General features: G+C 39.4%; 1 protein-coding gene across 1 annotated transcript in view; it reads right to left on the reverse strand.

Annotated features, from left to right (window-relative positions):
- Positions 1-11882, reverse strand: part of Hacd2 (3-hydroxyacyl-CoA dehydratase 2) — a 125615-nt gene extending 113733 nt beyond the window's left edge. Inside the window, exons 1-2 of the mRNA XM_008842957.3 lie at positions 11679-11882; positions 8770-8887 (exon numbers count right to left, since the gene is read on the reverse strand). Of these exons, the coding sequence (XP_008841179.1) occupies positions 8770-8887; positions 11679-11833 (273 nt within the window). The 5' untranslated portion in view covers positions 11834-11882. The remainder of the gene's footprint in view (positions 1-8769; positions 8888-11678) is intronic.
- Positions 11883-12228: the final 346 nt, after the last annotated feature.

Genomic DNA, 12228 nt, shown 5'->3' on the forward strand with positions numbered 1-12228 from the left:
TCCCTCAACCCAGGTGTGTCAAGTTGACACTAAAGCTATCCAGCACACAGGGTAAAATCAGAGCTGAGCAACTCCACAAGACATGTCTATCACAGTAACTTTCACTATGCAAGGACCCATAATTAATTTCAGCTATATTTTCCAAAATTGGATTCATTTTGGAAAATATAATGCTATATGCAGATTTAATTCCATTTTGCTTAACATGTAACATTTTTCCTTTCAGTGCTGAGGATCAAATCCAGGGCCTCATACATGCTAAGTGCTCTACCACTCAGCTACCCTTCCCAGCCCTAACATGTAGTCTACGATAGACACCAAAGTCTCAGAAGTGGTAATCTTTAGGTACAGAGCTTAGAAACAATATGCATCTTCTTTATGCTTATCTTTTTTTAAAACAATGAATATACACAGCACCTATTATCAGAAACTTTTCTCCTGGTGTCTATGAGCAAGATTTCTACCAAACAGTACTGGTCTCTCTCTACCTTTTAATTTACTTATTTCAGGAAAATAATGATGTTTCATTATGGTGGTAAATTTGGGAAGAATAAATAAAGTATGCTGAACTCAGCTTCAACCCCATTTCCATAAAGAACTCTTAGAGGAAGGTGATCAGTGGGGGTAAGGACAGGGTAATGGGAAGACACATATGATCAAAGTACATGATACACATATATGAAAATATATAATGAAACTCATTATTATGTACAATGGATATATGCTAATAAAATTTTTGAAAAAAGAACTCCAAGTTCTCAAGATTTCTTCCAGGTCATCCTGGCTGCTGCCACTGCAATGGAGTAGGTATTCTGGGGTTCAGGTAGGAAACCCATTTGATTCATACACCAAAGCATGTTTTCCAGCTTAACTTTCACCAGTACAGGTGATTCCTAGGATCCTTATTTGGCTCCCTTCTCAATGTTTAGAACATAAGAAGAAAAAGAGGGTCATTTATTTATCATTCTCAGAGACAACTGTATTCAGAACCTCTTACACTGACTGAAGAAGAAAATTATAAAATCTCCTTAACATTTTTTTGTTATTTAACTTTACCTATCTTGCTATAGGTATCTCTATAATTACTAATTATTTGCTTAATTTTCACATTAAAGTGGTGAAATGCTAAAGTTTACAGAACTTAACATTGAGTGAAAATTTAAAATAATCTAAAAACTTTAAAATAACTTCCATAAGAAGTTAAGGCCCAGAGAAAACTGGGTCATGGTACTAACCAATGACAAAACATCTTAGTACATGTACAACTCTTAAGTACAACTCTGTTTTCATTTCTCAAGCACTCTGTCAGCTTTTCTACAAATTTTGTTTCTCTGTTTAGATAATCATTTACTCATCAAGTGATTTCCCATGTTCTTGACACAAGACAAGCTGATAACTCTTGAAAGTCTCCGGCATGTTCTGAAACCAACTTTATCTACACTGAGATCTTTTCTCCTTACCTTGCTCCCCCATCCTACCCTCTCCCTCTCTTTTGACAGTCTCATTATATAGCCAGGCCTGGTCTCAAACTCCCAGTCTCCCTGCCTTAGCTGAGATTACAGATGTGTAACATCATGCCCATCTAGTTCCAGTCCTGCCTGCCCCCACTTCCTCTCTTTCTTCCTCCCTCCCTTCTTCCCTTCCTTTTTTTTTTTGTAATACTGGGGATTGAACCCAGGGCCATCCTATATGCTCCACAAGTGCATTTACTTAGGCTATTAGTCTATCACCTTGTAAGTTTCTTGTTGGTGCTCCTGTTATTCTTTTTCTAATTTAATAGGATCTGCATAGAAAATAAAGATGATTCATTCTCTCTCTGGCTGATGATTTGAGACTGACTCTAGGTTCAGTTCTCTTTAAATCAAAAGGTAAACTAAGCTATTTTTTCCTTCTTTTTAATCTATTTTCCTCATTCATCCTGTTCTTCATTATATTTTATTATACATATTTTATTACATCTTTCAAGACTCACAAAAGAGGTACCATAAATGCATACTAAAGAGTAAAAGTAGAAATCTCCTTTTATTTATCACCCCTTTACCAGCCCCCTCCACAGAGCAAAACACTGACAACAGTGAAAACACGTACCCTTCCACACCACCAATATCTTTTCTGGCATCCATGGACATTGCACATATGCGGTACACTTACATACATGCAGGCAAAACACTCATATACATAAAATGAAAACAAACTAAAAGTTTAATAAACAACAAAAAAAAGACAACGATTTTTAGAGGAAAGGAGATTTAGAAATGTAATGGTAAAAGCAACTTGGAACCTTAGATTTAGATCTTCTTAGGAAGTAAAATCCAGAGGAACTAGGAAAAAATACTGGGCTCCTAAATGAGAAATCATGCAACTGGAACTGGAGTTATTGCTTTTGTTCTACTGATTTTCTTAATCTGGAAACACCCACGTTTTGAACTTTTAAAATTTACAATTGATTTCCTTTGCTCACTTACTCTTCCTCATTTCATGCTGTCTTGATAAAACCTGAGGCATCTCATGAAATTCCATTTAGGTACCTTGCAATCTGCATCATGACTGACCCCTGCTGGATAGTACAGTTGCCATCAGCCATATCTGCCTATTTGAATGGAAATGAAATTTAAAACTCAGTTTCTCGGTCCCATCAGTCTTGTCTCAAGGGCTCAATAACCACGTGACTAGTGGCTATTATACTAGATAACATAGATCTAGACCATTATCAAGCAGAAAGTTCTAACGGATAGAGCTAAAGACTTTATTTATACAATAACTAAATACACTTTGACAATGTTCTTTCCTAGTTCCATTACTTTTGTAGGTGTTTTCAAAATGTGTCCACCTGTAGGAAATTGCGTGCTTTCTCATTTAGGAACCCAATATTTTTTCCTAGATCCATCTGGATTTTATTTTCTAAGAAGGTCCAAATCTAAGGTCCCAAGTTGCTGTTATTGTTACACTTCTAAATCTCCTTTCTTCTAAAAATTGTCTTTTTTAAAAGGTTATTAAAATTTTTACTTTCATTTTATGTGTATGAGTGTTTTACCTACATACATGTAAGTGTACCATGTATGTGCAATGTCCATGGATGCCAAAAAAGAACACTGGATCTTCTGGAACTGTAGTTAAAGACAACTGTTAGTCACCATTTGGGTGCTAGGAATTGAACCCTGGTCCTCTGCAGGAACAATCAGTACCCTTAACCACTGAGTCATCTCTCCTGCTCTCCCCTGACCCTTTAAAGAATTTTGTTTGGTGTGTGTGTGTGTGTTTTGACTGTATCTATGCCCACAGAGACCAGAAGAGGATGTTGAAGGCCAGAGAGATGGTTCAGTGGTTAAGAGTACTGGCTACTCTTGTAGAGGACCTAGGTTCCTTCTCAGACCTACATGGCAGGTAACAATTGTTCTTAAGTTCAGTTCCAGGGGATCCAATGCCCTCTTCTGGCCTCTGTGGGCATTGCATACATGGGTGCATTTACATACATGCTACATGCAGGTAAAACACTCATGCGCATAAAGATAATTCCGATGTGGGGCTCCATATACTGTCAGTCACCACACAAAGAAGGTCTTTTAGTTCAGAAGAGTATTCTATATTTTGTTTCTCCATGATTACTTTGAGTTATACATTTCAACTTTTATTTCTTTGAGTAGCCTTTTTTTCCCCTCCTTAAGATTTTATAACCTAGATCACTTCTGCAGATTAATTGGTCTATCCTCTCCTAGTTCGATAAACTCTACTACTTTATAAATTGTGTTTCCCTATTCTAGTAATGATGCATCACCAGCTCGTCCACCAACACACTGAATCTGTTGTGCCAGGCATTCCAAATGTTATACTGTGTTTCTTATACTTCAAATGGTGAACTCTGAGTATTTCTCAATGTCTGCTGCTCTGTAATCTTTATCTGAGACTATCTATGACTGGGAACACCTGCCTTTACTCAATCTTTAGGTTTATCTATTTCTGTCACTAAGGCCTCTTTTCCTACAGTCACCATCAATAGTTTAAGTTCTTAAAAAAAAAATTAAAATTAGCACATTCTGTTCTAAAGTCATTAGCTTTCTCACCTCTGTGAACACTGTATTATCTGACTTCTATTTGCTTGAGTTGTCAAGCAATGACACCTGTGTGGGTGGATTCCTATTTCCTACAGGCTCCCTCCTCTTCAAATGTTGTGACACTTACAAGTTCACGTCCCCTCTCTGGTTTTCACATTGTTTTTGAAGTTTGTTTTTCTGGGATTTGTTGTTTAACAAGTTTGTTAGCTATCTCTTCAAGACTTGCTCTGCTGGCTTTTCTGGTTTCTTTCAGAGATCTGTTTTCTCAAAAGGAATCTTTAGAATAAAAAGGTAGTCTAACAATGGCATGTCTAATGTGTTTCAGGAGTTCCTTCATAAAACATAACTGTTATGGGAAATCAACAGGTTCCCATAAGAGGAAAAATAAGCCTGTTGTGAATTATTTTCAGACTAGTTCACAGAAGCCAACCTGACCTGTAATGTGCCAAAAGCATAAAGCTCTATTAATAACACCATGGAAGCTAACCACGTAACATCTCCAGGGGGAAACACATACAGGGTTTGCCACAGGGCCAGAAAAACTCAGGGAGACAAGCTGGGAGCTGCCTTCCTAAGGACACAAGTAGTTAATGGTTGCCCTCTGTTTTAAAAAACATTCAAATCAATTTCCTATTTCAGTAAGGATTTGAAAAGAGTAGACGAGGTAAGCATGAAGACTCTGACTAGAATACAGAAGTGGGGCTAAGAAAGTACTAATGGGTTTAAAAACAGGACAGAAATTGTTTGCTGTCCCTCACTGTCCTTTAGAAACAATTCTGCCATTTTAGACCTAGCAATAGATCAGCTCTAGAAGGCAGAAAAATGAGCCTGTTTGTTTTTTCCTTATTAAAGATAAAGGAATTCTATGCAGTAGAAAGATCTAAAGAGGAATGGGAGGTCAAGGGGTTCCTGTGGTCTACCAGGACCAGAAGGACAGAGGTAGATAAATGATGTATAGAACACAGCAATCCCCACTGGAAGATGGTACCAGCTTGTTTGAATCTTCACTTTCAGTCCTTTTAGGGACAGAGCCAACCATGTGCTCTTAGGGAAAAGCATTTAGAAATCCAAATTTATTTAGAAATCATTTTAAACTGCCATAATGCCTGGGCCTATTGGTACAAGTCTATAATCCTAGCTACTCATGAGGTTGAGAGTTCAAGTCCAGGAGGTAAGGGCTATAGAGGGAGTTAAGGGGCAGCCTGAGCCTATTACAAGATTATGTTGTTGGGCTGGGAAGCAGCACAGTGGCAGAGAGCTTGCCTAGTATGTGTGAGGCTCTGGGTTCAATCCCCAGCACCATCAAAAAGAAAAGTAAAGAAAACAAGACATAAAGTGCTTTTTCATTTTAAGCTTTTGATTAGTGGTGTTAGTGGGGTATGTGTGTGTATGTGTACAAGAGTGAGAAAGAGCAAGCAAGAGAGATATGCATGCCACAGTACTGTGTGGAGGTTAGAGGACAACTTTGTGGGGTTGGTTCTCTCCTTCCAATTTATTTGGTTCTGGGGATTGAACTTAAGTTGCCAGGCTTATGCAGCAAATGCTTTCACCTACTGAAATATTAAAATTTTTTAATATATAAAAATATTTTTTAAAAAGTAACATGATTACATTGAAAGTCTCTGTACAGGTTGGAGAATTTGGAAAGGGAGTGAGTGGAAAACTCACATAGGAACAGTGACAGCACGTATTGGTAGTACTGAGCCATCTCGCCAGCCCAATAAAAGGTTTTTTAAAAGGAGGGGCTAGGGATATAATTCAGTAGTACAGCACTTGCCTAGCATGCATGAGGCCCTATATTCAATCCCCAGTACCACAAACTAAACAAAAATTGCAAACAAACAAAAACACCCAAAACTACCATCAACATAGTGGTTTTCTTTTTTGAAGGGACACATGGGGGGTTAAAAGGAATTGGATCAAGGGCTTACATATACTAGGTAAGGGCTCTACCAATAAATCTACATTCCTAGGCTAATTTTTTTAAGTAAAAAATATTTTATTAGCATTGCTTTCTTTAAGAAGTAACATGAGGGGCTGGAGAGATGCTCAGTGGTTAAGGGCACTGGCTGCTTTTGCAGAGGACCTGGGTTTGATTCCCAGCACCCATATGGCAGCTAACAACTGTCTTAACTCCAGTTCCAGAGGATCAAATGCCCTCTTCTGACCTCTTTGTGTACTGTACGACATGGGTGCATTTACACACATGCAGGCAATACTCTGTACAGGTTGGAGAATTTGGAAAGGGAGTGAGTGGAAAATTCACATGGGAACAGTGACAGCATGTATTGGTAGTACAGTTTTGTCAGTAAACAATATTTAAAAATTACAGCAGAGAATTTCAAATTTATATTCTAAGATGTAATTACATATTTTTAGCTTGAGAATTATCAGTTATTACAGTACTTTCTATTCCTTTTTTTTTTAAACTTTCCAGATTGTGATTTTTATCTCTAGAAGTTCAATTAGGGCATAGGTGAAGGCATAATGGGGCTGTAGAAGACCAACAGAAAAACGGCAAACTTCTCAGTGCCTGGTAATGGGAGAGGTCCAACCATCAATGCCTGGATACCCAGGACCACAGTGAGGACCATAGTACAGTGAGGACGACAGCTGGGCCTCAAGGGAGATAGGAGGTCCATTCCAGACTATCAGTCCTCCCAAGATTGGAGTCTGCAAATAATGGAGGCCTTCCCTCTCCCCAGCATGAGACAAAGCCTCTGCCATGCACAACCTGGGACCTCAGTGGAGGGGCCTATGTGGTGATGCAGAGCGAACCCAGGGCCCTGTGTATACTAGCTGGTGCACTATCACAGAGCCACCTCCCTAGCTCTTAAGTTCCTTTTTAGTCAAAGCTCAACTCACAGTATTCATTATTCAAACACTTAAATTACTACCTGAAGAATAATTTGGAAATTTCTTTATAAAAAATACTCAATACATTCCTGGATAAGTAGGAAGAATGAATTAAGATTTGTGTCCATCTTATTAAAATCCTTTATCAGTGTTAGAGAGCTTACCTAGTATGTTCGAGGCCCGGGTTTCAACACCCTTAGCACCCTCCCAAAAAAGAAAAATCACCAAAAATGACCAATATCATTATATCACCAACTAGGTACACTTTTGCATCCATTTTGAAAAAAGGAATCATTTAATTTCTCCAGAAAAGTAAGCTTTTTTGTTTTGATCTTTTTCGTATCTTACTACATCCACATTTGTACTTGCTTGGTAAATGTTTTTAAGTCTTTTATACAGTCCTAAGAAGATTAAAGATTCTTGAGAGCAAGTGACTTCTATTTCCCAAAAGCCCTACTAAAGAATATTTGCATGTAGACATTTATGTAAATGAGTCGCTAACCTTCCTGGACTCATCTTCTCATCCTGTAACAGGCATATACTATCATGCATTAATAATTCCCACAAAGATAACTTATGTGTAATTAACCAACATGGCACACAGCTAATGATTTTACAGTGATGAAACATGTCTCAATCACTGCATAGGAAGTATGTTTGAGCAAGCTCTATTTACAGGTCAGTCTGAGGGCTCCCCCCATCACTGAACGCTGCAATGTTCATCTTTCACAGGTTTCTGAGCATCATCACTTCTTTATACAGTCCTTTTCCTAAAACCAAATCTAGGATTTCTCACTTAGTGGGAGTAACAAAGATAAAACAAACAAAAAATCTAATATATTTTTTTAAATCCCTCTTAAAAATTCAACAGGGATGAACAGTTAATCATCCTTCAAAGTCCAAGACCTGGTTCTGGAGGGGATTTTGTGTTTCACTATTTGGTTTCCTCACCTTCCCTAAGGCATGCTTAAAATTTTAAATTGTATTTCTAATATTACAGAATCTTAAAGAGAATTCTCTTTAAATGATTGAAGTATTCCACCTGGGTTTAATTTCCTAGTATATCAAGTGTTGAGGCAGCTCCTCATGGTCTTGACCACAAATGCACTTTTCTATAGCTAAGAGAATTGTGTATGACAAAGCTTTGAAAGAGACAAAGTGCTATTTATTTATTTATATATGTATTTATTTCCCCTTTTGAAAAACTGTAAGCCTCTAAACTTAAAAAAATAAATTGTGCTAGAATTTGCTAATTTTCTTGGACTTAAGCTGTTAGGACAGGAAGAAACTTCAAAATATACTGTATGAAATTCTCAAAAATTCAACTTAAAAAAAAATAGAAATCTACTCTAAGCTAATACTCTTACAAATCAAAAAGGTGGATAAGGGATAAAAGACTTGCTCAAATTCACACAGTAAGTTCATAAAAAGAGGACCAATTCTGGGTTCAGTTCCCAGCACCCACATAGCAGCTCACAATCATCTGTAACTCCTGTTCCAGGGATCTGGCACACCCTCCTCTGGCTTCTCCAGGCAAGAGGCACATCTGTAATGTACATACATGCATGCAAGCAAAACACTCATACACATGAAATAAAAATAAATCTTAAAAAAGTCTAGTATAAGCTTGTATTATTTGGTTTGCAATAAAAGTTGGATATAAACTATAGTCCAAATAACAACAAATTAAATGGGATTTTATCTTATTTAGAATGTCAGATAGTTGAAGTATCACTATCCTATCTTTTTAGAAAAAGTTTCAAGATTTAATAAAACAAATTCAATAACTTATTATATTTAATAGTAGCATGTTTTCCATTTTATAACATTTGAAATCAGTAACAACAAATCCCCAACGTACCTCCAGTAAGGCTCCAGTTTGGAAGAATTTCAAAGGCTTTTCAATGGAATAATAAAGGCTATGGTAGCTCCCCTTAGCCAAGTATGCTCTCACCAGACCAACAGCTATAACCAGCCACCTAGGAAAAGGAGAAGAATAATCAGGAGAGGAAAACAAAACGTGTAAGTTGGACTTAAGATAATAAAAGGATAAGGTAGTAGCAGATCGTGTTTTTAAAAAATGATCCTAGATCTACCAAATGGTTTGGATTTTATATGCCCTCAAGTCATTGAGGACATGTCCTGAAAGGGCACTGTGGGACCCTGGTCCATTTCCTTTCCTTCTTTTGCTCCATGGTCACGGGGTGAACAGTTTTGCTTAGATACTTGTTCCTGCCTTGATAAGTTGCCTTATCACCAACCCCAAAGCAATAAGGTCATTCGGCTGAAGGACAGAATCTCCCAAACTGTGAGCCAATGCAAACCTTCCTTCTTTGCAAGTTGATTATCTCATGTATGATATAAAAATGATGAACACATTGACTACCGCTCAGAAAGGTCTAATTGTAGCACAAAGAAATGTTGCACCACCTATTAAAAAAAAAAAAAGCTTGGCATGAACCTCACCCAACTGGAACTTGGCTCTCTGGCAAACTTGCCTGGTAAGGACAAGGCCAATATGAAGGGAATAAGCTAATATGATCTTTGTGCATTTAAATGAGGTGCCAGAAAATCTGAGAAACTGTGTTCAAGGAAAGTTTTAATTGACCTGTGCTGTTCAAAGGGGGTCTTTAATAATGTTAAGAGTGGAGAGATACCTTAAACTATTTTTACAAGTGTTTCACTGGGACATGTCCATACGTCACAATATTTCTTTTCAAAACTACATATGAATAAAAGTATTTTTTTTTAAATTTATTTTTAATTATGTATATGTATATATGTTTGGGTATGTGCCTGTCCAGAGGCGCCAGTTCCCCTGGAGTTACAGGTTACCCATCAATGTGGGTGCTGGGAATGGAACTCAGGTTCTCTGCAAGAACAGTACATACTAAGCCATTTCCAAAAGGTTTTTTTTAAAGAATGGTTCTAGTTGAATTTCCCAAAACCAACTGAGAAAAGACAGATCAACAGACTTATTGATAAGAAAAACACAAACCAAGAAAGCACTAAAACAGCTGTGCACACTACATTTCTGTTCTACTTTCCTTCTTAAAAATAAGTATTAGGCCTTCTAATTTTTGCTAAATTTCATAATAAAACAAATGAAACTTTATCACTAAGGTATGACTCATGGGAGGCAGTCACAGATTTATCTAAATGTACAATCTCAACTAGACAATGAGATATGTGGTCTCTTTCTGCAAACTATCATAGAGGGCCATTATATAAGGGTTTATAAAAGAACAAATGAATTTCTTAATGGGCTACCTGGCCACCAGAAGCAGTAAATACCCACACATTCCTGAATGTTCATTGAAAAAAATCAATCTGTGGCCATTTATGTGAAAGGAAACCTGTATCTGTAAGAGTTCTTCACTGGCCTGAGTTCAGATCTAGAGATTGTACTAACTTCTATGATCTCAAGCAAGTTGCAACTTCTTGAGCCTACATTTTGGTAGTCACCAGTTCTAATACTAGCAATAAGCTTATGATCCTAAGATATTTTTCATAAAATGCCAATGTGCTGAACTATAAACATATAACATTAGCATGTGCTTATATAAAATCATTTGAAGAATACACAAGATCAACTGCCTTGAGGGTGATGTGGGTGGAATTGTAGGACAGAGGGAAAGTTTCACAGTATGCATGTCCTTATGTATATTTAAAATTTTGAACCTTAATGATACATTACCCATTCTTAAAAATAATCAAAATTGGATATTCAATATACAATTCTTCAAAATTTTTCTGCATGCTTGAAATTTTGAATTTAGAAAATGGCAGGATGCTGGGGATAAAGATCAGTGGTTGAGAGCTAACATGTGTGAGGCCTTAGGATACATCCCCTGGAGCAATAAACAAATATAAACAAACAAACAAATAACAGGAGTCAGGAGTGGTGGTGCTGGTTCATAATCCCAGCAGTCAGAAGGCTGAGGCAGGAGAATCAAGAGTTCCAGGACAGCCAGGGCTACACGATAAATTGCTGTTGGAAGGAAGGAAAGGAGAGAAAAAGGGAGGGGGAAAGAAGGAAGGAGAGAAAAAAAGAGAAAAAGAATTTAAGAAAATTTGTTTTACCACCTAAAATTATAACAAATAGTCTGATTTTGTAATTTACCTCACCAAAATTATGGGATTAAAGAACTGTAAAACCGGAATCACCTAGTCCAACATGAGTTTGTGCAACCGAAAGAACTAGTTTATGCAACAGAGAAAGAAACATTTATTTAAAGTCCCAGGGCAAATTAGTGTCAGAACTAGAAGTGAAAACCTGCTGGCAAGGGACAGACTGAAACAGACAAAACCGCTTTGGAGACGATTCTCTCCCTACCTTCACTTGCCCAATCCACCCAGAAAAAAAGTCTAAATCTGCCTTCCGCACAGCTCTACTCGGGTCGCTGGCCAAAAACTTTGAACGCTTTCCCACTACCTCTCAGGTTAAAGCTCTGCCGGGATATTGAAAACAGCCGGCGAAATGAATGGTCCGGGCAGCCACTGCTGCACGGGTTGCCCGCGCCCGAGTACTCCGCGGTTCGTGACCGGCCTCCGCACCCGATCCGCACCTGTGGCCAGACCGCCCGCGCTCACCAGGCCCTCCCAAGCCGGCTGCGGCTTGCTCGCGCTCCACCGAGCCCGCACCTCCGCAGGGCCGACCCGAGCCAGACGCGATGCTCGCCGCCCTCAGCTCCCGGCGCAGAACCCGAGCGCCCCGGCTGCACTGCGCGCGCCCGGCCGCAGAGCCCGCTGCCCGCGCCCCAGCCTCACCCCGCCGTCATCACCACATTGTAGATGACCAGGTATGCCGTGGCCACAGGCCCCGGGCCCTTCTTCTTCCGTGTGCCGCTGGCCTCGCCCACTCCCGCCCTGCCACCGCCGCCCCCGTTCCCCTTGGTCGCCGCAGTCGCCGCCGCTGCCGCCATGTCAAGCACCCGCAGCCCGTTCTCCTCCCGCGTGCACCTCGGGCCCCACAGGCTTCTTAGAGGGGGCGGAGGGAGGAACGAAAGAGAGGCGGGACCACGGCACGGGGCGGAGCCAGGACAGCGCCTACGGGGCCGCCATCTTGAGTAAGGGCAGAGACGTTCCAGGCGCTCACACCCACCCCTGCTCGTCTCAGTCTTCGCCACCATCTTGGAGCGGGATAATCCCCACTTCCGGTTATCTGCGTCGTGCGCCAAGTTCCACTAGGTTAATGTGAACCGCCGCCTCATTTGCCAGACGTGCTTTTTCACCCGGGTGGATAATTTTTTCTTGGCTCTCTTATAACCATCTCTTCCATAAACAATTATATTCCTTTGTCACTCTTTCTCTTGGATGC

Source organism: Nannospalax galili, unplaced genomic scaffold (assembly GCF_000622305.1).
Source record: "Nannospalax galili isolate Female #2095 unplaced genomic scaffold, S.galili_v1.0 scaffold18, whole genome shotgun sequence".
Classification (NCBI taxonomy): domain Eukaryota; kingdom Metazoa; phylum Chordata; class Mammalia; order Rodentia; family Spalacidae; genus Nannospalax; species Nannospalax galili.